The sequence below is a fragment of the Eleutherodactylus coqui genome, chromosome 6 (assembly GCF_035609145.1).
Source record: "Eleutherodactylus coqui strain aEleCoq1 chromosome 6, aEleCoq1.hap1, whole genome shotgun sequence".
In the NCBI taxonomy this organism is placed as follows: domain Eukaryota; kingdom Metazoa; phylum Chordata; class Amphibia; order Anura; family Eleutherodactylidae; genus Eleutherodactylus; species Eleutherodactylus coqui.
Window position 1 is genome coordinate 216,625,187 of NC_089842.1, and position 26,933 is coordinate 216,652,119.

At 45.1% G+C, this 26,933-nt stretch overlaps 1 protein-coding gene across 1 annotated transcript in view; it reads left to right on the forward strand.

Moving 5' to 3' along the window:
- Positions 1-26,933, forward strand: part of LOC136633177 (Fc receptor-like protein 5) — an 81,596-nt gene that overhangs the window by 15,452 nt on the left and 39,211 nt on the right. Inside the window, exons 6-8 of the mRNA XM_066608710.1 lie at positions 16,743-17,024; positions 21,546-21,791; positions 25,661-25,921. Of these exons, the coding sequence (XP_066464807.1) occupies positions 16,743-17,024; positions 21,546-21,791; positions 25,661-25,921 (789 nt within the window). The remainder of the gene's footprint in view (positions 1-16,742; positions 17,025-21,545; positions 21,792-25,660; positions 25,922-26,933) is intronic.

Below are 26,933 nucleotides of genomic sequence, written 5' to 3' on the forward strand. Positions count from 1 at the left end.
CTACGTGAGTGAGGGCAAACTGGAGGTGACGCGTGAGTGAGGATGATCGAGTGGAGGCACGTGAGCGCGAATGGGCAGAGACATGCGAGGAGTGTGATCTAGTTGAATTTTGTTACTTCTTTAAGTAAATTTGTAGATCCCCAGTAGAATGTGCTCCATGCTTGGCAATGCCATCCTGTGTATGTCTTGTGCCATGTATGCAGTCCTTGAGCATCCGGGTGCATACTTCTGTACGACATGCAAGCACATTGCACATTTGGAAGCCCAGATCCTGGATCTAAATGAGCGACTTGCAACACTGAAATCCATTGGCACCATGGAAAGGACTTTGCTGCTCACTGAGCGCTCGCTGGGGTAGATGGTAGTATGGTGGTGCAGGATGAGCAGGCACTCATTGGGGTACATGTGGGGGTGGATGGTAGTTCGGGAGAGCAAGATGAGGAAGCAGCTAGCTGGGTGACAGGAAAAGGGGTAGAGGGAAAAGAGCCAGGGAGGCTAGTCATTAACTGGCACACCCCAACAAGTTTGTAGAGTTGTCAGATGAGGGGGATACCACTACAGGATCAGCACTGCTACAGCACGACCTGCCCTCTGACCGCCAGGAGGATGTCTGCTCCAGTAAAAAGGCGAATAGGAGCGCAGAGCAGGTCAAACATGTCCTAGTGGTGGGGGACTCAATTATCATCGAACTTTGTGTTATCTTCCTGGCGCTTGAGTTCAACACATCGCGGATCGGGTTGACAGATTACTAGGAGGGGCTGTATAGGATCCAACAGTCATGGTACACATCGGCACTAATGACGAAGTCGGAGGTTGATGGAGGACCCTTAAAAATTATTTCAGGTATCAAAGATCTAAGCTCAGGGCAAGGACTTCGAAGGTAGTTCTCTCAGAAATACTACCTGCACCACGAGCCACACCAGAAAGGCAGTGGGAGCTCAGGGAGGTAAACAAGTGGCTCCAGAGTTGGTGTAGGAAGAAGGGGTTTGGGTTCCTGTCAGCTACAGGCTCTACCGTAGAGACGGGCTACAACTCAGTGGAGAGGGGGCAGCTGTGTTGGGGGAGAAGATGGCTAGAAGGTTGGAGGAGTGTTTAAACTAGAGACGGGGGGGGGGGGGCAAGAGTAATAGGGGGGAAGACAGTGTAGACAGAATTCTGGGATTAGGGAATGGGGGTTTAGTGGGGAGAGGGGTTAGTAAAGTTAGAGATGACAGAGCAGCTAATAGGACCATAAGTAGCATAATAAATACAAACAATGACCACAACCGTATAAACTGTATGGCAATGAATGCAAGAAGTCTGATCAGTAAAGTGGGTGAGCTTGAAGCGAGAATGTCTGAAGAAAACTATGATATAGTAGGAATAATGGAAACATGGCTTGATGAAAAATGCCAATGAGCGGTGAACTTAAAGGATGACAACCTCTTCAGAAGAGACCATTGAAACTGGAAAGAGGGAGGGGTATGTCTGTATGTTAAATCTTACTTAATGCAGAGGCTACGAGACGATATAGGTGTAGGGTATGAAAACGAGGAATCTCTATGGATAGAAATACAGAAAGGGAAAACTAACAAAATCCTGATAGGGGTTTTCTATAGGCCACCAAAAACAACAGAAGAAACTGAAAACTTATTACTAAGACAAATAGAAAAGGTTTCAAGCCACAATAAAGTAATTATTATGGGGAATTTTAACCCTTTCCAATCCACTGTCTGACTTGTAAAGACATTATGATTTAAGGCTGTAGAGCTCCAATGTTGGAAGACGTCCGTCGGGGTTCTCTTACTGTATATTGCCAGCTTCTGCGCTGTCGGAGCCTATCCAGCGTGTCACCTCATGCAGTACTGGCTTTAGCCAGCAGATAGCGCTGTTGTATAACAGCAGAAAAAGAGTAGGCCCCCTAGGAAAACCAAGATGCAAATTGGATTGGAAAGGGTTAATTATCTAGATATAATATGGGAAGACGAAACCTGCAAATCTCATAAGGGCGATAAGTTCTTGAGAACATTTAAAGATTTAACATTTAACTACCTTACCTAACTTGTATAGGAGCCAACTGGAGGGAGCGCCATCCTGGATTTATTATTAACTAACAAACCAGACAAAATCATGGGGGTGCAGATTGAGGGACAATTGGGAAATAATGATCACAATATAGTTAATTTCCAGTTGTCATTCAATAGGAAGCCTTATCAGGGAGCAGCCAAAAAACTAAACTTTAGCAAAGCTAACTTTGAACATCTCAGAATTACTTTTGGCAACATTAAATAGGACAATGTCCTCAACAATAACAATACAGAGGACAAATGGGAGAAATTTAAAAAACCTCCTAATTACCTCATGTGAGCAGTTCATACCCTTCAAAAATAAAAGAACTACGAATAGAAGGAAACCAATGTGGCTAAACAAGACTACGAGGGGCAATAAGTGAAAAAAGAAAGTGTTTAAATTACTAAAACAAGAAGGCAGTGAAGCACTAAAAACATACTGGGAAAAAAAAAAACTATGTAAGAAAAAGATAAACACTGACAAGGAGGAGGCAGAGAGATTGATTGCTAAATAGAGCAAAAATAACCTTCAATTCTTTTTCAGTTATATAAACAGTAAAAGGATTTGCACTGAGAGCACTGGCCCTTTAACAAATAATACTGGAGAAATCATAGAAGATGATTGGGGCAGGGGCATAACTATAGAGAATGCAGGGGATGCGGTTGCACCCAGGCCCAGGAGCCTTAGGGGGCCCATGAGGTCTCTCTTCTCCATATAGGGAGCCTAGTACTATGAATAAAGCATTATAGTTGGGGGCCCTGTTACATGTTTTGCATTGGGGCCCAGGAGCTTCAAGTTACACCTCTGGATTGAGGAGAAGGTGAATCTATTAAATAGTTTTTTCTCAAGTGTAGTCACGAAAGAAAAAAAAATGTCACACAAGATGCAAGGGGATGAAATGAACCCCCCACTAAATATCATCTGCCTAACGCAGGAGGTAGTGCAGAGTCGACGAATCACCGGGCCCAGATGGAATACACCCAGGAGGTTCTAAGGGAACTAAGTGATGTGATAGATAGACCACTATTTCTTACATTTAGGAACCCTATTAAGACTAGGTTGTACTGCTGGATTATTGCATTGCCAATATGGTTCCAATATGCAAAAAGAGGTCAAGAAGAGTCTCTGGTAACTACAGGCCGGTAAGTCTCACTTCAATAATTGGAAAAATGTTTGAGGGGTTTCTGAGAGATGTCATCCTAGAATACCTCAAGGAAAACAACAGTATAACTCCTTAGCAGCATGGGTTCATGAGGGGTCAATCATGTCAGACGAATTTGATCAGCTTCTGCAACAAAGTAAGCTTTAGGCTGGACATTGGAGAGTCTATTGATCCTGTATATCTGTATATTTCTAAATCATTTGACACTGCGCCACATAATAGGCTGATATATAAAATGAGACAGCTCGGTCCTGGGACGAAAATGTATGCAGCTGGGTAAAGAACTGGCTCGGAGGTAGAAAGCAGAGGATGCTAATAAATGGTTCGTACTCTGATTGGGCCACCGTTGCTAGTATTAAGTCCCATTCTGTTCAATATATTTATCAATGGCCTGATAGAGGGACTGCACAGTAAATTATCGGTATTTGCTAATTATACGAAATTATACAAGATTATTAGTACAACAGAGGACAACATACAGCTGCAAATGGACTTGGATAAGTTGGGAGCTTGGGTAGAAAAAAGGCAAATGAAGTTCAACTTTGATGAATGCAAGCTTATACTGATGGGGTACCGGTAAGGAAGACTTATATTGAAAAAGACCTGGGATACTACTTGAGTGTAGATTTAACTGGGGAAAATCAATGTCAGTCAGCTGCTGCAAAAGCAAATTAAAGACTTGGGGTGCATTAAAAGTGGTATAGGGGCGAGGGAGAAGAGCATTATGCTTCCACTATATAAGGCACTTGTCAGGCCCCACATGGAATACTATGTACAGTTCTGGACTCATGTGCTCAGGAAAGATGTTGCAGTGCTTGAGGGGGTCTAAAGACGGGCAACTAAATTAATAAACAGAATGAGAGGACTGGAATACCCAGAGAGGCTCTCAAAGTTGGGATTATTCACCCTGGTAAAAAAGTGGTTAAGGGGCGACCAAATAACTATGTATAAATACATGAGGGGACAATACAAGAATTTCTCCCATGATCTGTTTATACCCAGGACTGCAACGGTAACAAGAGAGCGCTCTCAATGTCTAGAGGAAAGAAGGTTCTATCACCAACACAGAAGGGAGCTCTTTACTGTAAGAGCAGTGAGACTGTGGAACTCTCTGCCTGAGGACGTGGTGATGGCAAAGTCGATAGAGGAGTTTAAGAGGGACTAGACGTCTTTTTAGAGCACTATGATATTACAGGACATGGACTTTAAATAGTCAGAAAGGTTGCTGATCCAGGGATCTTCCGACTGCCAGACTTGGGTCTGGAAGGAACCTTCTCTGAAGAGTGTTGATCCAGAGATTATTTTGACTGCCATTATGGAGTCTGGAAGGAATTTTTTCCCCAATATGGGGTAAATTGGTTTCTGCCTCATATTTGTTTTTTGCGGTACAAGTTGTATGTTTTGATGGCATCATTTTTGGGTATATATAATGTATTGCATAACTTTTGTAAAAAAAAATTGTAGGGAGATTGGGGGAAAGAAAAGAAATTCTGCCGTTTGCTTTTTGGATTCCATTTTTACGGTGTTCAGCGTGCAGAATAAATAACATGATAACATTATTCTCTGAGTCAGCATGATTCTGGTGATACCTAGTATACAGTTTTTTTATGTTTTGCTATTTTTGTACATTTTAAACATTTTCTTTCTTGAAGGTTTGCTTTTGTGTCGCCACATTCCAAGAGCTGTATTGTTTTATTTTGCCATTGCCAGAGCCCTAGAAGGCCTGTTTGTTGCAGAATGAACTCCAGTTTTTATTTATCTAATTTTTGTGAACATGTAAAATTTTGAGAGCTTTTTATTCCATTTTTTCTAAGAACAAAATTAACTAAATCTGTAATTCTGGCATGCTTTTTATTTTTTACTTCATTTTCTGAGCAGTATAAATAATATATTAACCCCTTAGTGACCAAGCCTGTTTGCGCTTTAATGACCAGGCCAAATTTTGGAAATCTGACGTGTGTCACTTTAACATAGAATAGGTCCGTAAAGGTTTTGCATATCCAAGTGATTCTGATCTTGTTTTTTTCGCCACATATTGTACTTCATTTAGGTGGTGAAAATAGTCCAATAGAATTTGTGTATATATATTAAAAGTGCCAATATTGGGAAAATTTTGAAAAAATAATCTTTTTTTTTTTACATTTTTAATTGTAATATTTCAAATATATCCAAACATACCGTACAAACTTTTGCTAAGATATATATTTCCATCTATTTACTTTATTCTGAATGCACATTTGAAAAAACTTTTATGCTTTTTTAATAGAGATGAGCGAACGTGTTCGTCCGAACTTGATATCCGTGCGGATATTAGGGTGTTCGGGATGTTCGTTATTCGTAACGAACACCATGCGGTGTTCGGGTTACTTTCACTTCCTTCCCTGAGACGTTAGCGCGCTTTTCTGGCCAATTGAAAGACAGGGAAGGCATTACAACTTCCTCCTGTGTTGTTCCAGCCCTATACCACCCCCCTGCTGTGAGTGGCTGGCGAGATCAGGTGTCCGCCGAATATAAAAGTCGGCCCCTCCCGCGGCTCGCCTCAGATGCCTTGTGAGTTAGATGAGGGACAGTGCTGTTTGTACCGGAGCTGCTGTAGGGAAAGAATTTGTAGTTAGTGTAGGCTTCAAGACCCCCAAAGATCCTTATTAGGGCCACTGATAGCTGTGTGTTGGCTGCTGTTAGCAGTGGCAATTTTTTTTTCTTCTCAAAATCGGCTCTGCAGAGCGTTGCACCCGGCATTAGGGACAGAAGTGTTGCATAGGCAGGGAGAGTGTTAGGAGTGAGTGTAGCCTTCAAGAACCTCAACGGTCCTTTCTAGGGCCATATTTAACCGTGTGCAGTACTGTGCTGGCTGCTGTTAGCTGTGCTGCATATTTTTTTTCTTCTCAAAATCGCCTCTGCAGAGCATTGCACCCTCCATTGATACTGCAGGGAAAGAATTGTGTAGGCAGGGCCACAACACAGTTATTATTCATTGAATATACGCAGTGCGGCCTTTTGCTTGTAAAACAAGTGAAAAAAATTCTATTTGACCTGCCTCTGTCCGTCCTAAGGGCTGTGGACACGTGTCGGCTGCGTGTGCAACGTTTAAAAATCAGACGCACCCAGCTACGGTTTACTGCTGGCTTCGCCATTTGCTTTCCTTAATTGGGAAAAAAAATACCTGCTCTGCCAGAGTTATAATAACTCTGCTACCCTCAAGTTCTGTGCCACATTAGCAGGGCCACAGCACAGTTATTAAACTTCTCATGTTCATTGAATATACGCAGTGCTGCCTTTTGGTGGAAAAAAACTGAAAATAATTCTATTTGTCCTGCCTCTGTCTGTCCTAAGGGCGGTGGACACGTGTCGGCTGCGTGTGCAACGTTTAAAAATCAGACGCACCCAGCTACGTTTTACTCCTGGCTTCGCCATTTGCTTTCCTTAATTTGGAAAAAAAATACCTGCTCTGCCAGAGTTATAATAACTCTGCTACCCTCACGTTCTGTGACACATTAGCAGGGACACAGCACAGTTATTAAACTTCTCATGTTCATTGAATATACGCAGTGCTGCCTTTTGGTGGAAAAAAACTGAAAATAATTCTATTTGTCCTGCCTCTGTCCGTCCTAAGGGCGGTGGACACGTGTCAGCTGCGTGTGCAACGTTTAAAAATCAGACGCACCCAGCTACGGTTTACTGCTGGCTTCGCCATTTGCTTTCCTTAATTGGGAAAAAAATACCTGCTCTGCCAGAGTTAATAACTCTGCTACCCTCAAGTTCTGTGCCACATTAGCAGGGCCACAGCACAGTTATTAAACTTCTCATGTTCATTGAATATACGCAGTGCTGCCTTTTGGTGGAAAAAAACTGAAAATAATTCTATTTGTCCTGCCTCTGTCCGTCCTAAGGGCGGTGGACACGTGTCGGCTGCGTGTGCAACGTTTAAAAATCAGACGCACCCAGCTACGGTTTACTGCTGGCTTCGCCATTTGCTTTCCTTAATTGGGAAAAAAAATACCTGCTCTGCCAGAGTTAATAACTCTGCTACCCTCAAGTTCTGTGACACATTAGCAGGGCCAGAGCACAGTTATTAAACTTAGATTATTCATACACTACAGGCAGTGGGGCCTTTCGTTTTCAAAAAAGGGAAAAAATTATATTTGGCCTGCAGTCTTGCGCCAATTTATTTCCTGCCTGTGAAATCAAATCACTGGTAATACAGCATGCTGAGGGGTAGGGGTAGGCCTAGAGGACGTGGACGCGGCCGAGGACGCGGAGGGCCAAGTCAGGGTGTGGGCACAGGCCGAGCTCCTGATCCAGGTGTGTCGCAGCCGACTGCTGCGCGATTAGGAGAGAGGCACGTTTCTGGCGTCCCCACATTCATCGCCCAATTAATGGGTCCACGCGGGAGACGGTTATTAGAAAATGAGCAGTGTGAGCAGGTCCTGTCCTGGATAGCAGAAAGTGCTTCGAGCAACCTATCGTCAACACGCAGTTCTGCGCCGTCCACTGCTGCAAATCCGAATCCTCTGTCTGCTGCTCCTCCTTCCTCCCAGCCTCCTCACTGCACTACAATGACACCTGCTCAGGAGCGGGAACACTTCCAGGAACTGTTCTCGGGCCCCTGCTTAGATTGGGCAGCAGCGGTTCCTCTCCCACCCACACCCTCATCTCCGCTGTCCTCGGCCCCATCCAGCAGTGTAGTTCAGCGCACCGTCCAGCCGTCGCTTGCGCAACTGTTGGAGTGCAAGCGCAAGTACGCCGCCACGCACCCGCACGCTCAAACGTTAACCGTCCGCATAGCAAAATTCATCAGCCTTGAGATGCTGCCGTATAGGGTTGTGGAAACTGAGTCCTTCAAAAGTATCATGGAGGCGGCGGCCCCGCGCTACTCAGTTCCCAGTCGCCACTACTTTTCCCGATGTGCCGTCCCAGCCCTGCACGACCACGTCTCCCGCAACATTGTACGCGCCCTCACCAACGCGGTTACTGCCACGGTCCACTTAACAACGGACACATGGACAAGCACAGGCGGGCAGGGCCACTACATCTCCCTGACAACACATTGGGTGAATTTAGTGGAGGCTGGGACAGAGTCAGAGCCTGGGACCGCTCACGTCCTACCCACCCCCAGAATTGCGGGCCCCAGCTCGGTGGTGGTATCTGCGGAGGTGTATGCTTCCTCCACTAAAGCACCCTCCTCCTCCTCCTCTGTCTCGCAATCAAGATGTGTTAGCAGCAGCATGTAGCCAGCAGTCGGTGTCGCGCGGTGTGGCAGCACAGCGGTGGGCAAGCGTCAGCAGGCCGTGCTGAAACTACTCAGCTTAGGCGATAAGAGGCACACGGCCCACGAACTGCTGCAGGGTCTGACAAAGCAGACCGACCGCTGGCTTGCGCCGCTGAGCCTCCAACCGGGCATGGTCGTGCGTGACAACGGCCGTAACCTGGTGGCGGCTCTGCAGCTCGGCAGCCTCACGCACGTGCCATGCCTGGCCCACGTCTTTAATTTGGTGGTTCAGCGCTTTCTGAAAAGCTACCCACTCTTGTCAGACCTGCTCGTAAAGGCGCGCCGACTCTGCGCACATTTCCGCAAGTCCCACACGGACGCTGCCACCCTGCGCACCCTGCAACATCACTTTAAACTGCCAGTGCACCGACTGCTGTGCGACGTGCCCACACGGTGGAACTCTACGCTCCACATGTTGGCCAGGCTCTATGAACAGCGTAGAGCTATAGTCGAATACCAACTCCAACATGGGCGGCGCAGTGGGAGTCAGCCTCCTCAATTCCTTTCAGAAGAGTGGGCCTGGTTGGCAGACATCTGCCATGTCCTTGGTAATTTTGAGGAGTCTACCCAGGTGGTGAGCGGCGATGCTACAATCATTAGCGTCACCATTCCTCTGCTATGCATCTTGAGAAATTCCCTGTAAAGCATAAAGGCAGCTGCTTTGCGCTCGGAAACAGGGGCGGGGGAAGACAGTATGCCGCTGGATAGTCAGGGCACCCTCCTGTCTATTTCTCAGCGCGTACAGGAGGAGGAGGAGGAGCATGAGGAGGATGAGGAGGAGGGGGAAGAGACAGCTTGGCCCGCTGCTGACGGTACACCGGCTGATTGCCTGTCATCCTTTCAGCGTGTATGGCCTGAGGAGGAGGAGGAGGAGGAGGAGGATCCTGAAAGTGATCTTCCTAGTGAAGACAGCCATGTGTTGCGTACTGGTACCCTGGCACACATGGCTGACTTCATGTTAGGATGCCTTTCTCGTGACCCTCGCGTTGCACGCATTCTGGCCACAACGGATTACTGGGTGTACACACTGCTCGACCCACGCTATAAGGAGAACCTGCCCACTCTCATTCCCGAAGAGGAAAGGGGTTCGAGAGTGTTGCTATACCACAGGACCCTTGCGGACAAGCTGATGGTAAAATTCCCAGCCGACAGCGCTAGTGGCAGAAGGCGCAGTACTGAGGGCAAGGTAGCAGGGGAGGTGCGGAGATCGAGCAGCATGTACATCCCAGGCAGTGCAACAGTCTTTAAGGGCCTGGACAGCTTTATGGCTCCTCACCAAGACTGTGTCACCGCTCCCCAGTCAAGGCTGAGTCGGCGGGAGCACTGTAAAAGGATGGTGAGGGAGTACGTAGCCGATCGCACGACCGTCCTCCGTGACGCCTCTGCCACCTACAACTACTGGGTGTCGAAGCTGGACACATGGCCTGAACTAGCGCTGTATGCCCTGGAGGTGCTTGCTTGTCCTACGGCTAGCGTCTTGTCGGAGAGGGTGTTTAGTGCGGCTGGGGGAATCATCACAGATAAGCGTAGCCACCTGTCAACCGACAGTGCCGACAGGCTAACACTCATCAAGATGAACAAAGGCTGGATTTCGCCAGACTTCTCTTCTCCACCAGTGGACAGCAGCGATACGTAAGCAATACGTAGGCTGCACCCGCGGATGGAAGCTACGTTCTCTCTCACCATCCAAAACGGGGACATTTCTGCTTCATCAATCTGTGTCTAATATTCCTCCTCCTCCTCCTCCTGCTACTCCTCCTGAAACCTCACGTAATCACGCTGAACGGGCAATTTTTCTTAGGGCCACAAGGCTCACTCAAATAATTTTTCTAAACAATTTTTAAAAGTTTCAATGCGCTTAAAAGCGTTGGAACTGTAACTTGAACCAATTTTTCGTTACACTGGGCTGCCTCCAGGCCTAGTTACCACTTAAGCCACATTAACCAAAGCGATTAATGGGTCTCACCTGCCCTCTTGGCTGGCCATGGCCAATTTTTGGGATGTACATTAGTACTGTTGATACAGCAATTTTTGTGGGCCCTCGCCTACAGTGTAATCAAATTAATTTTTAGCCCACCTGCATTACAGCTGACGTTACCTCAGCTGTGTTGGGCAATGCAATGGGATATTTTTATGTACCGCCGGTGGGTTCCAGGGAGCCACCCATGCTGTCGGTCCACACGGAGTTGTAACTGCATGTGTCCACTTGTAAAGAACCCCAGTCTGACTGGGGCATGCAGTGTGGGCCGAAGCCCACCTGTATTACGCACGACATTACTACCTCAGCTGTGTTGGGCAATGCAATGGGATATTTTTATGTACCGCCGGTGGCTTCCTGGCACCCACCCATGCTGTAGGTGCACACGGAGTTTAACCTACATGTGTCCACTTCTAAAGAACCCCAGTCTGACTGGGGCATGCAGTGTGGGACGAAGCCCACCTGTATTACGCACGACATTACTACCTCAGCTGTGTTGGGCAATGCAATGGGATATTTTTGTGTACCGCCGGTGGGTTCCAGGGAGCCACCCATGCTGTCGGTCGACAGGGACTTCACAATAGGGAGTTGTACCTGCCTGTGTCTATGAATTAAAAAGCCCGGTCTAACTGGGGCATGCAGACACCTTGACAGAATGAATAGTGTGTGGCACATAGGTTCCCCATTGCTATGCCCACGTGTGCAGCTCCTGATGGCGGTGGCACAGGATTCTATTTCTCATTGCTTCTGTACAGCATTGTGGGCTATCGCCCCGCCCCTTTTAAAGAGGGTCGCTGCCTAGCCATGCCAACCTCTGCAGTGTGTGCCTGTGGTTCCTCCTCATGGCAGACGCACTTCTAAATACACATGAGGGTGGTGTGGCATGAGGGCAGCTGAAGGCTGCGCAGGGACACTTTGGTGTGCGCTGTGGGGGGGAGGGGGGGCGGTTGGTCAGCATGTAACCCAGGAGAAGTGGCAGTGGAGTGTCATGCAGACGGTGATTGTGCTTTGTTGGAGGTAGTGTGGTGCTTAGCAAAGGTATGCCATGCTAATGAGGGCTTTTCAGAAGTAAAAGTTTTTGGGAGGGGGGGGGGCCACTCTTGCCGCTATTGTGGCTTAATAGTGGGACCTGTGAACTTGAGATGCAGCCCAACATGTAGCCCCTCGCCTGCCCTATCCGTTGCTGTGTCGTTCCCATCACTTTCTTGAATTGCCCAGATTTTCACACATGAAAACCTTAGCGAGCATCGGCGAAATACAAAAATGCTCCGGTCGCCCATTGACTTCAATGGGGTTCGTTACTCGAAACGAACCCTCGAACATCGCGGGAAGTTCGTTTCGAATAATGAACACCCGAACATTTTGGTGTTCGCTCATCTCTATTTTTTAACCATTTAGGAGACATACAAATTTAACATTACTTTTCAGCATTTTGAGGAACACTTTGTTTTCCTGCACCAAGCCAAGATAGCAAAGGGTCATAGGTGTCAGATTGATAGATACCCCTACAAATGACCCTATTTTAAAAACTACACCCCTTAATGTATTCACTGAGGGGGGTCAGGAGTATTTTGACCCCACAGTTTTTTTTTTCAGGAATTAATTCAATTTAGAGGAGAAAAAGTAAAATTTCATATTTTTGCAAATATATCATTTTAAAGACATATTTTTTCCTATAGTTTACATGAAAAAGAGGATTTACACCCCAAAATGGATCCCCCTGTTTGTTCTGTGTTCAGAAATATACCCATTGTGGCCCTAATCTTATATCTGGATGCACAACGGGGCCCAAAATGAAAAAAGTAGTCAGTGTCTTTCAGAACAGAAATTTTGCTTGAAGACCTTTTATGCCCCATAGCACTCTTGTGGAGCTTTTGAGCGGCCAAAACCATAGAAAACCCCCACAAATAATCCCATTTTGAAAACTAGACCCCTTAACGAATTTATCTAGGGGTGTACTGTGTATTTTAAAAACAGCTTTTTTTGTACAGCACACATATGAAGGAAGATTTGCACCCCAAAATGGATACCCCTGTTTGTGCTGTTTTCAGAAACATACCCATTGTGGCCCTAATCTTATGTCTGGATGCACAACGGGGCCCAAAATGAAAGGAGCAGTCGGTGGCTTTTAGAACATAGATTTTGATTGAAGACCTTTTAGGCCCATTAGCACACCTGTAGAGTTCTTGAGTGGCTAAAACCATAGAGAACACCCACAAATGACCCCGTTTTGAAAACTAGACCCCTTAACGCGTTGATCTAGATGTGTAATGTGTATTTTTACCCTACAATTTTTAAATAGATCTAAGCAAAGCAGTAGGAAAAAATTACGATTTTTATTTTTTGGGCAATTGTGTCAATTTAAAAACAGTTTTTTTGTACAGCACACATATAAATGAAGACTTTCACCCCAAAATGGATACCCCTGTTTCTCCCGTGTTCAGAAACATTCCCCTTGGACACATCGCAAGGCCTATAATGGAAGGAGCACCCGTTGGATTTAAGAGTACAACTGAATAAATTCCAGCCCCATTGCCCACTTATAGAGCCATTAAGTGGCCAAAACAATAAGGAACCCCCTCAAATGACCATTGGATAGCACCGATCACATTGCCGGGGGGACTGCCCGCAGCCCAGGATGACAGCTCCATGCTGTTGGCTACCTGCGGGCAACGACAGCATGGAGCTGTCACGTCCATAGCCCACGTGGCTTTATTCCCTGCAGGACACATATTTTTACGTCCTCAGAGAATAAAGCCCACTTGGGCAGGACGTAAAAACACTATGAGCTGTTCACTAAGGGGTTAAAGTAATTCTACAGGCCAGTACGATTATGCCAATGCCAAATTGTAATAGTTATTTTCTTTTTTGCTACTTTTTCACACTTAAAAAAATAAATAAATGAATAAAGAATTTTTTTATCGCTGCATTCAAAGACCCCTAGCATTTTAATTTTTTATCAACGGAGCTGTGTAAGGCCTCATGTCCACGGGCAAAAGATGATTTTAAATCCGCAGCGGATCACCCGCATGCGGATCCGCACCCCATAGGGATGCATTGACCACCCGCGGGTAGATAAATACCCGCGGATGGTCAATAAAAGTGAATTTAAAAAAAAATGGAGCATGAAAAAAAATGGACATGCTCCATTTAGGTGCGGGTCTCCCACGCGGACGGCTCCCGCAGGCTTCTATTGGAGCCTATGGAAGCCGTCCGGATCCGCGGGAGACCTAAAATCAGAATATATGCACATGCTCCGGATCTTCCCTTCTTTGCGGCTTGATCTTCTCTCCGTCGCGGCTGGATCTTTTTTCTTCGGGCCGGCGCATGCGTGCGGCACGCAACCAGCGTATCGTGCACCTCCGCCGGACCGAAGAAAGAAGATCCGGCCGCGACGGAGAGAAGATCAAGCCGCGAAGAAGGGAAGATCCGGAGCGTGCGGAGAGGTGAGTAATTCTTATTTTCAGCGCTCATGTCCGCGGGGCAGGAGGGACCCGCTACAGATTCTTCATGGAGAATCCGTAGCGGGCCTGATTTTCCCCGTGGACATGAGGCCTTAGGGCTCATGTCCACTAAGTAATTATATTTGGCAAATCCGCACGTGAAAAAAAAAGCAAATCCGCATCCCATAGAAAAGCATTAACCACCTGCAGGTAATTAAATAGCTGCGGATGGTATTTTAAGGGATTTGCGGATTTCACGCGCGTGAAAAAAACACGACATGCTCCATTTTAGTGCGGATCACGCGTGCGAGAGCTCATAGTGCACATATCTCAATTGATCTCCTGCATGAAAAAAAGGACAATTATAGTCCATCCGCAGCAGAAATCCGCCTGATTTTCCCTGTGGACATGAGGCCTAAGGCTGCCTGCAGACAGCCAGATCCGCAGCGGGACCCGACTTGAGCACCTGCAGGGACCAGCGCAGCACTCACCAGCTCCTGCGGCTCCAGCTCTGTGATGTGCCGGCTGCCGCCCAGAGCATGCCGCGTGCCGGACAAATCGCGGCCATCTGCATAGGATTGCATTTTCTAACGCAATCCTATGGCAGCTTCCACGGGCGGAAATTCTGTGGGAAATCCCGCCACGGAATTTCCGCCCGTGTGCACGGGGCCTTAGGGTTTTTATTTTGCAGGATGAGTTGTACTTTTTATTAGTATCATTTGTTAAACTGTGCAGCCTTTTGATTATTTTTTATTTCGTTTTTTGTATGATGAGATAGGCTAAATTAGCTATTTTTACCGCGTTTAAAAAAAATGTTTCCATGCCGTGTACCCTGCAGATTAAATAATGTACTAACTTCCTTTTCTGGGTCATTATGAACACAGGGATACCACATGTGTAATTTTGTTTTTAATTTTTTACAAAGTAAAGGTGGGGTTTGGGCGTTTTTATTTTTATCTTTTTAAGTTTTTTACAATATTGTTTTACCTTTTTAACTTTTCTTTACATTTTTCTCTCTTTAGGGGACTTACATAATGCTTTTTTTTATTCTTCTAATACTCTGTTATGCTGAGGCATAGCAGGGTATTAGACAGGCTATGACCCTCAGACAGAGTCTAAGCGTCATAACCTAATTTAGCTGGCAGACCCGGAGGCTATATTCAAGTCTCTGAGTGCCACAGAGACCCATCAGGACTCCCTAATCACATTGCTGGGGTCCGATGGTGACAGCTCTTTACATGCTGCGGTCGCACAGACTGTGGCATGTAAAGGGTTAACATAGCGGAGATCGGAGGTTTTGTGCATTCTCCGCTGTAAGAGCTGGTGCCCGGCTGTCATCTGACAACTGATCACCAGCTCCCCCTGCCACAGGGACCATCGGCCGGCTTCTGACAAGCTGATAGTCTCCGTGGCAACCTGTAAGCAAAGCAGTGCAGGAGTTTAAAAAAAGAAGCAGGACGTTGCCGTCAGATCGGTTCTATCTTCCTGCTTCTTTTTTTAAAGTCCTGCACTGGTTCTCTCTGGGACTGTGCAGGCGGTGTGTGTGCAGAACACAATGCCACAGTTTATGGCATTGTGTTCTGCATGGTCCCATAGTGAAACATAGCCCGAAAATCATCCGGGCTAGATCACTATGGATAGTGTAGCTAGTCTCTGAAAATTTCCAGGTGTGCCACTAAAGGGGTTAAAGGACACTCACAGGTACAATGATAAAAGATGTTTACTAAAGGCAAGCGAACAGTACTTAGCTTCCTGGAAGGTTTTAGCTGCTACGAACAGCAGTACAGATGGTGTAGGAGTTTGGGATATACCTCTGAAGGTGACTGTTATGTCCAGATGGGACACCCTGGCTCTGGGGCCTGCAATCTTCTGAAAATAACTATACACACGTTAAGTACCAACAGGAAGGGAACTGAGAACGGGGCTCATGGACAGACAAGTCATGTCACGGACAGACATAAATCATGACTGACAAACGCTTAAAACACTCACTTGCATACCTGCACGCATAGCCGAATGAAATAACTATACATTGTATGAGGTATAAGTTCTTATATTAACCAAGATACTTAAGCCTGCTTCAAGGGTTCTAGTTGTCTCGCGGGTCCCTACTCTCACAAGACATCTTCTTCATGAATCCTGCCTGCTTGGAGTGGGGGTGGTCGTCCCAATAGGGACAACCCAATGCTGGAACCTGAAGACTTAACTCACCCAAAGATGATAAACGATTCATGCAGACAGGACACAGTACACACCAAGGAATGCATCCCACACAGAACAGGACTGTTTATACACCATGTCCAGCCACCTGCACAGACCCACAGAATAACGTCACTGCTCACACCATACCAAGAAACATACATGGATGCAAACACAAGGGAAATGAGGAAGCCGACACACTCTAGCCAGAGAGCTGGTATATATGTGCAGCAGACCAGTGGGGATTGGTTGGCTGGAGAAATCCACACCCAGACAGCTTAATTGTCCACCAGTTTCCAGAAGCCCAGCTGTGAAGCTGGGCTCCTGGAAACCCGCAGAACAACAGGTCCCAGCAGCACAACCTAACAGTGATCTGCCATACTGGACCCTAGTACCTCTCGTGGCGCCCTGCCATATTATTTGCCCACATGTTGCTATATTTTTTGTTCCGAAAGGTACTGAGAAGCAAGTGGTGAGGAGCAGTTTATGGGTCTTTGTGTTATACCATGTCTTATGGACTCTTCTTCAAAAATGGAGCATCTTCCAGTAAGGTCAATGTTAGGCTTGTTTAGGCCTTTCTAGAATGATCAATGCATGGCCTTATGCTTAGTGATACATGTTGCCCTTCACTATCTCTTGCAGACTTGTTTTCACCTCCAGAAATACAAATAAGTTTATATCCAATATCAGTGAGGATGAACATGACACTGACTTGTGTGACGACTCTTCATCCTTTACGAGCAGACACGGAATTACAATTTGCTTTCTACCGAAATGGCTGGCATGTCCAAGGATTCGGTTCCTCTAATAAATACACGGTTCAATCTGTTCAACTGGAGGATTCTGGGGATTATTCGTGTGAAGTAAGAACGATAATGAACAGTGTGAGGAAGATGAGTAAACAGCTGCAGGTCCTCGTACAAGGTAAGTCAACCCTACATGACCCATGGCATCAAACATGACCAAGACCGTCTTTTACTTAAATCTTGTAATGCCTGTTTCCTATGAAACCCAAAGAATCAACCAGGTGGCACAATTTTACCCATAACACACCACTTTCCCACAACTTAGGATCAAGGTACTCAGCTGGCCCCAGGACTTTGGTGCCCCTAGCTAGCGCAGTGGTTCATTTTCTGGAAGGGCAACCAGGCAAACAGTATGGAGGTTAAAGATACTACATAAAAATGTCTCATATATGATGATTCAAGATAGAATAAGTCATATAGGCCCGTCCCAAAAATGAATGCAATACACTTACATCATCACTGATCAGCCTTCCCCACATCGTACAAATCCAACATGGCACCATCTATATCATTCAGCATCAAGGCAATGGAACTGCACAGCTGCAGGAACATAATAACCAAATCCTGCAAGATAAGGTTTGTAAAATGCGGTATATGTGGGTCAAACTACCGCATTCAGATGTAACTGTAGTATATAACAATTAGCAGAATGTATTCGCATAAGCAAAAGAAACATGCTATAAGCGCACATTAATCTGTCACTCCTAATGTGAAAATATAGAGGTCTGTCATCCAAGCCTTCATAAAGACTTTATAACGGGGACATCAGAGCACATTCATACCAGCTCCGATATAAACATGTGGAAAATGAATAATACCATTACTATACATCTCCTACTCTAACAAAGCCCATAAATGATCTCACACGGGCTCATAACCAAAACCATATTTTCCCAGCATATCACACGTTCACGGACATGCACAGTGGGATATTTTGTTTTGTTAAATTCCCCGCTCTGTTTCAGAGTGGTGATGTGTATATAAACGCTGCCCATATACAATATATTGCCTATGGACAGCGTATGATATGCAGCCCATACAAGTGTATAGGGCTCACGCTGCATGGTACGCAAAGAAATAGAGCAGAGGTGTGCATGGAAGAATGAAAGTCCATTGACTTTAATTGACTCCATTCATCGCGTATGCGTGATACATGGTGAAGATACTGTCGTGGGCATGAGTCCTTTCTCTGTGTACGTCCGCAGCGTGAGCCTTATACAATTGTATGGGCTTCGTATTATACACTGTCCATACAACAGTACATTGCGTATTGTCGGTGTTTTCATACACATGCCCGCACTGAACAGAGTGAAGAATTAAATAAATTAATTTTAAAAAATCCCACTGCACATGTCCCTGAGCGTGTGATATGCAGGGATTTTCATCACCATACGCATATGGCTGTGGGAATGAGCCACACAAGAGTAATGGAATGCAAATGGAACGCTCCCATAATAGGTGTAAAATCACCCACATGTTCATTCCTATTAACACGGGATTATCTAAGGGAACATTGCGAAAAAAGTGTCCTACTCAAGACGGATAATATGTATAGATATCCATATCTATAATCCAAAAATCAAGGATCCAAAAAATGTTTGAAAAATCCCCATATGGATGTTCTCGATAGGTGTTGCTACATATATGTGTTAATTCATGGTTCCCAACACGAAGATATAAAGGTCAATAATCCACACCTTAGCAGAGACATTATAAAGGGGACATCACAACAAATCCATACCAACTCCGATATGAACTTGTAGAGGATAGAGAATTCCACTGCTGTATATCACCCATTGAACCATCTACCAAATCCCATAAATGTCCGTACTAGCATGGGAATAATCAACTGCAAATAGGAACGCTCCCATAATACTTGTAAATCCCCCAAATGTGCAATCGTACTAAAGCGGGATTACATGCATAAACATTGCAAAAATACTAACCTAACAGCCAGCGTTCGGGTCCCTCGCGCTGGGCTGCGGTGCTGCTGCAGACTTCCATGTCCTCTGGCACACCGACAGAGCAGTTCTTCCTGGTAGCGTGGCTTAAATACCCCGCCTCTAGCAAGTTAATGCTCTGATTGGTTAATCGAGTGCCGCGTCAGCCAATAAGAGCGGCGCTCGATTAACCAATCACAGCCATCCATTCAATTACATAATTGAACGGCTTTGATTGGCTGACGCGGTGCTCGATTAACCAATCAGAGCATTCGCTTGCTGGAAGCGGGGTATTCAAGCCCCGCTACCAGGAGGAACTGCTATGTCAGCGTGAAAGAGGACATGGAAGCCTGCATGGGACCCGAACGCCGGCTGCTAGGTGAGTATTATTTACTTTTTTTTTTTACATGTGGCCACGTGAAAGTGCTTTGGAATAAGTTGGCGCTATACAAACAACAAGTCCCCCCTTCTCTAGTAGTAAAATCCATTTTAATTCCTTTCTCTTAAGCAATCCAACATGATCACCCCCTAATAGAGCTTGGTATTTGGCCAATGACCCTGAAATGTAGTTGGTTTACCAAATGTCCTTTTTCTACAAAATGTCTGGGAAGCGGGAGATCAACGGCCTTAGTGTGAATAGTACTCTTATGTTTAACAATTTGAGACCAGACTTCCATCATTGTTTCACCCACATATATCAATCCACAAGGGCACGTAATCACATAGGAGGAAGTGCAAGTATATCTACTTTTGATATGAACAGATCTACTAATGAACGGGTGTGTGAATTTGTGACCCCTCTGCAAATTATTCCGACAAGAACTATTGAGACATGGAAAGTTACCCACCTTCAGAGGGTACAGAAAGGTTTCTTCTGTGTACCAACCACGCTACACACAGATTTCACAAGTGTGTCTTTCAAACTATATGACATCATCGAGGAAGCCTCAAATTCCTTTATATTAATGCAGCCCATTGTAAGGTGGGACCAAGGTTTCCTCAAAATATGTGAAACTCTCCCACTCAAAGGGGTATATATACAAACAAAGGTCCCTCTTGTGTGACCTCTCCCTTGGTGCCAGCATATCACCTATCTCTTGTATCTTTGCTCTATTCATATATTTGGAACTCAAAGGCCTCATGTCCACGGGGAAAATTAGGCCCGCTACAGATTCTCCATAGAGAATCCGTAGCGGGTCCCTCCGGCCCCGCGGACATGAGGCATTAAAATAAGAATAAACTCACCTGCTGCGGGCCATGCAGGTCTTCCCTTCTTCGCGGCCGGATCTTCTTTCTTCGGCCCGGCGGATGTGCTCGGCACGCCAGCTGCGTACCGTGCGCATGCGCCGGGCACATCCGCCAGGCCAAAGAAAGAAGATCCGGCCGCGAAGAAGGAAGATCCGGCCGCGAAGAAGGGAAGACCTGTACTGTCCGGAGCAGGTGAGTTTAATTCAGGCGCGGGTCACCCGCGGATCCGGGCGGCTTCCATAGGCTTCAATAGAAGCCTGCGGGAGACCCGCACTAAAATGGAGCATGTCCGGATTTTTTCCTGCACGCGGGACCCGGGCCTGCAGGGAAAAATGACATCCGCAGGTATTTAACTACCTGCGGGTGTCTAATGCATCCCTATGGGGCGTGGATCCGCGTGCAGGAAAAACGCTCCAGATTTTAATTCTTAATTTCCCCATGGACATGAGGCTAAGGCCTAGGGTAACTTCTTTCCAGAAACTTAGAACACATCTGTTGGAGACGAGAGTCAACCACATCTTCATTAACAATCCGCCTCACTCTAAGTAGTTGACTCCAATGTAAGGAATCCAGAATACTGCGAGGGTGATAACTTTGATAAACCAACAGAATATTTCTATTAGTTGTTTGATGACTTATTGTTGGGAACCATAGATTACACACATTGAGAATATCCATATAGGAATTTTTTTCAATTTCTTTTGCATCCTTGATTTCAGGATTATATACATAGGTAACTCTGCACAATGTCAGTATCGAATATGCATCTTTTCACAATGTTTATTCAGGTAATTCTGCATTAGAACGAATGCCCATTTGAGTGATTTTACACCTATTATGGGAGCATTCCTGTTTGCGGTCAATCATTCCCGTGTTATGGGATTTGTTAGACGGCTGAGTGGGAGATATATAGTAATGGGATTATTCATTTTTTCACATGTTAATATCGGAGCTGGTATGGATGTGCTGTGATGTCCCCCTTGTGATGCCTTCGTTAAGGTTTGGATGACAGACTCAATGCTTGACTCTTTATACAGGTCTGTAGAGCAATGATTGGCAAAAACCCCAAAACAGCAATCTGTGTATAGATTCTAGCTTGGTTTTTCATTCCCAATCATTGCTCTACAGACCTGTATAAAGGGTCAAGCATTGGTTTGAAGGAATGCTGCCATTAAAATAGATGCTGTCCCTAAGGAGTGATGTTACCCCTCCTGACCCACAATTTATGGAAGTACACCAGATCTGGTTAGGGTTGTTGATGCAGATTTCCGAAGTCTCTACACATTTATTAGGTTTCTTAGGATGTCTATAAATTCGTTGTCATGCATGTTTAATAGCTGTGTTCAGGAGGAGTTGGGCCAAACCATTATCCACTGAGGGAAATTGTCAAAAAGGTTTACATGAACAAATATGGCTATCTGAGGAAATGATTATATTTCTCTCTATCGTAGAGTCTGTGAAGCCCATGCTGTCCGTTTTCCCAAACTTGGACAAAGTATTGAGATACGATCAAGTAACCTTTACATGCAATGACCAGAGGAGCAAAACATTTTCCTGGTATAAAGACAATGTCAAACTGAACTCAGTCAGTAATACACTAAGACTTTCTACTCAGGGGGATGAAGATATTGGGCATTACCAGTGCCAGGGCGAATCCGGTGAGAAGAGTAACTCTATTCATCTGGATGTTTTCTTTGGTAAGATTAGCAGTTCAGTTCCGAAATCTCCAGAAGTCTTCATGTTGTCATCAGTGCATGTTGGAAGTTGTAGTTTACTAATATATGAAGAGTCACAGCTTGGAGCCCCTAGGTCTGGAAAAAGGCAGATCTAGGGGGCTACGTGACGACCCACCTAACTAACCTCACGAAAACACTGGTCAATTTTCTGTTGGAAAGGTGAATGGTCACAGCGTAATTAAACATTGAATGATGATGATATAATCTGGAAAACAAAACATCGTAATCAACAACAATATCATTACAATACACTGGATATAATCCTGAAGCATAGTCCTGACCGCATGTCAAAACTCATATAAATATATCAATATATAGCTGAAACGAAGTTACCCTCCACTAGCCGCAAACCAGACAAGCCACAGTGGAGCCAGCCAAGGGGTAATTACATAACACATTCAATAACCAACTCAAAAACAAGCTTCCCGCCTCTTAGTGAAGTCCAAAGTAGAACCAAGCATATGATATGGTTACCAATAACTAAAACATCGGCTGTCAAGGACCCACCACTGCAAGCAGACTTGACCCATGCCCTAAAGCCAAAATACAAAACTTCTGAGAGGTCAAAGCTAAAAATGTCAAGACCCACATCTCTTAGGTACACTCCATCCTTTCCTATATTCAGTAGGGACATCATACCTCCAGTAGTTTGCGACACACTACAAGACCCCCATTAAGATGACCAAATTTTGTCATGGCTTTGTTAACTCTCATTCCGGCCCAATTTATGGCTAGAAAAGATCTCATTTCTCCATTTAATTTCCGGCCAAATAATAAAATGCTTGGGTGTAAATTTTCATATTATTTATTACATTTTTCATGGGGTAACTACCCAGAGCATTGCCCCCCCCCCATCAACTACCAATATATGAGGGGAGCCCCATCTCCTGAGGCCTTGCACTCCCAGCCAATGAACCTCAGCCCTCTTTTTGTATAGCCCCAAATACCTACCATCAGGGCAAATATTATATAATGAACTATAAAAAGTTGAGTAACATCTACTCCTCCTTGCAACTAAAATAAAAAAGGACAATGTAGCTAAGGACTTATTTACGTCATAAGACAAAAAGTCTTGTCAATGCAATTCCTTCCACCAAACAGGAATCATCCAGTTGAACAACCGTTTCCACACTTGGACATATGTCTCCCAAGTCAATAGTGCCAAGGAACACCTTATCCAATCTAACAACCTCAATAGATATTCTGGACAATGTGTCAGTTCGTGCCCTGCCTTTGGTGCCAATTCTATGAAGCGCGCAAACTGTTGGCGAGATAACGCATTAGCAATATGATTTTGTAAACGTGGAATGTGCACTGCTTTAAACAGAATGCTCAACTTCAGGCATGCCAATACTAACTGACGAAGCAGAAAGACCACCGGTGGAGAACTGGCAGACTGACTGTTGACCATGCCCACAACGGCATATTGTCACAATGGAACAGAACCAACTTGTTTGCTGAACAACTGCCCAACAATTCTAAAAAGCATAAATCACTAGTCAATTCCACCTAGCGCTACATGCCAGGCTATGTGCCCTGTGTGCATTAGAACTGGATGCATGCGTGAAAAGATGTAACTCTATATTAAACTGCGCTTCAGCCATCCATAAAGTCCTGCCATTGTTTTCTGATAAATACACGTCCCACATCCTTAGATCATCCCTATGTATTGTAGTTAACCTGATGAAATGCTGAGGTTGCATAATACCCACCATAGCTTGTGCTAAACGTCTGCAAAAAACAAGGCCGGTAGGCATGATTTTGCAAGCAGAGTTTAGTTTGCTGAAGCAATGACTGTAGGAGCCGTAAGGTCCTGTCTAGACAAAAGCCTCCGTAACTTGCAGGTCCTGTAGGGTTGCCTTGGGAAAACGACACTCCATGTTCTGCAAATAAATTTCGATACCCAGAATACATAGCATAGTAGTAGACCCTTCAGTCTTGTCTACTGCTAAGGGCACACCAAAATCACTGAAAACGTCTGCAAGCGTTTGTAGTAAAATCGCACAGGTTTGCCGTCTTGCCTATCCGGCACAAAGGAAGTCATATAAATAATGGATATCTTTATGCCAGATTTTTCTTTCATAACCCAAATATACTAAAAGCCTCGAAGTAGGGGCAAAAAATGGAAAAACCCGACCTAAAACTACCTCCTTTTTTATTTTTTCCCTCACCACCTCCGGTAAATCCTGAACAGACTACATATTTTGAGCTATGAAAGTTCAGGAATTCTAAGTCCGTCACAAAACCCTCCCACAACAACCGTGCCCTTTCATGATTGGGGTACTACTTTAACCATGGAATCTGAAGCAACGAAAGATGGGATGAGTGGATCCGCCACAACTAGCGCATTCATGTCGATAGATACATGATGTTGACCAGAGGCGTAACTTAAAGCTCCTGGGCCCCAATGCAAAACCTGTAACGGGGCCCTCAACTATAACACTTTATTCATAGTACTGGGCTTCCTATGTGGAGAAGAGGGGCCTTATGGGCCCCCTAAGGCTCCTAGGCCCGGGTGCAACCGCATCCCCTGCATCCTCTATAGTTACGCCCCTGATGTTGGCCATCTACACATACTCCCATTGAAGAGTCAGCACACACCCTTCCTGAAAGGCCCCAGCAACCCCCCTTTGTTTAGAACCATCAGGGCCTGAGCGGAAGGAATTCGACATGGCATAGTTGCTATTTGAGTTACCATATCCATCCAGTTAGGCACCTTTGAAGCCGACATCAAACGCATCCAAAGTCCAATATTTTGGTTGCTGCACCGCCATTCTCTGCCGAAATTGCTCATCATACTTTAACCACGCAATACCTCCATTAATCCTATCGGCTTCCCATATCACATCAAGATAGCAAAAATAGAGCACACTTTTAAGTAAACGCTATAAATTTTTTCTTTTTTCTTTACTGAGCCAAAATTGTTTTTTTGGTTCATTCTGCACCCAAAAAAAACCACAAAAAAAGTGGTCAAAGAAGCCATGTACCCCAAAATGGTACCAATCTCAATTACAGCTTGTCACGCAAAAAACAAGCCGTCACAGAGCTCCGTCTATGGGAAAATAAAAGTGTTATGGGACTTTGAGTGAGCTGATGCAAAAAAAATAATTTCCAAAAGTAGAAAAACCTAAAAAAATATATAATTTTGTTATTGTTGCAATCGTACCGACCTGCATAAAAAAATGTATCATGTTATTTATAATGCATGATTAACTCTGTAAACCATTTGTTTAAAGTAAATCGAAGCTGCTGGGGGAGAATACTCCCCGGCCGACCCGCCTCCATGCCGGCAGCACCTTCAGCTGTGTAACAGCACAAAGCGAGTATCACTGGGATATGCTATGGGGCATTGTTTGCCTGACAGCTCATCCTGTCGAAATAGGGCTTTAGAAGCAGCTTACTGGCATTGTTTCCCTCTATCATGTTGAGGTAATCCTTTTTTGTGCTCCTAATCTGGAAAAGTTTTCTCATTAAGGCCATCCTCATGCACAAGGTTGGCAAAACATCATAATTTTACCACCACTTTTGGTCGCAGGTTACTGCACCTGACAGTGGTTTGTACCGCACTCCATCATTGTGATGGGTGATGAGGTGCGTTTAAAAAAGCGCGGGAAAATAGAGCAGACAGCGCTTGAAAATCGCATCGTTAAAAAAAGTCTTGTTCGAGCGCATGTCTGTGAGGCCCCATTGAAATCAATAGGAGCGTTATACCGCAATTACCATGGCGTTCCAAGTGCGGTAAAAAGCGCATGTGTGAGAGTGGCCTAAGACATCACTTAAAATATTATCTTCTTTGAGATTGTCTCTACAGTTTTACATCTTTATTCCAGTGTGGCTTATCCTGCAAGCTCCGATCTCCATCCATGAAGGGGACAGCGTGACACTGAAATGTAGAATGTGGCGCAGCGGTAGGGCGGTTAATACGACATTTTACAAGGATGACAATATGATAAAGTTTTTGGGATCTCAAGAAGACTTAACCCTCGGAACTGTTTCCAAGAACGCGACCGGAAAGTATAAATGTACAAGATTCATAAACACGGGATTAATATCTAAAGTCTACATTGCCGAGGAGTACATTTCAGTAGCGGGTAAGTCTACCATATTTACCTACATTTAAAGTTTTGGTTTTTTTTTTTAGTTTTTACATTTTCATTTTTTCATCCCCACTTTCCAAGAGCTCTAACTTTTTTTCCCCATTGCAGAGCCATATGAGGTACCATTTAATGCATTGAAAGGGCCCGTGAGAGGTTCCAGTATGAGGCCGACCTTCTCAGGTTGATGACTGTTTATCAGGGTCACATGATAGGCTGTAGCAAAGCAAGTTATTTTGGCTTGTTTTGGCCCCATGACTCCTTGGTCGATTTATTTGTGCATGTGGCATTGTCAGCTGGTGTTAGTATATGCGTCGTTAGCTTGTTGCATGTGGGTGGCTTTAATTGCCTTTTAACACTTTCCAATCCACTGTCTGACGTCTGAAGACATTATGATTTAAGGCTATACAGCTCCGATGTTGGAAGACGTCTGTCAGGTTTCTCTTACTGTATATTGCCAGCCTCTCTGCTGTCGGAGCCTATCCAGCGTGTCAAACCATGCAGTACTGGCTTTAGCCAGCAGATAGCGCTGTTGTATACTGGCAGAAAAAGAGTAAGCCCCCTAGGAAAACCAGGATGCAAATTGGATTGGAAAGGGTTAAAGAATAGTATTAAGTGTATATTTTTATATTTGCACTATTTTGTTTGAGTTTCTATTTTTTCGCGCGATTTGCGCATGCAATCCGCGTATATATAGACCCGATGCATCCCAATGGGAGCAGGCACAAGTCCATTTTTTATGCGGATGTGCAATAAATTATAGGACACAACAATTCGCAGAACTCGCCTATCTGCGTTCTGCGAATCGTTGTGTTCTACATATGCGCTCAATGGGGCCGGCGGCAGCAGCGCCGACCCCATTGAGAACATATACTAAAGATCATTCTCCTCTGCCACAGCTGTAACAGCTGTGGCAGAGAAGAACGATGTTCACCCATTGAATTCAATGGAGCCAGCAATACAGCCAGCTCCATTGAAAGCAATGGGCTGCCGGCACGCCCTGTATGAA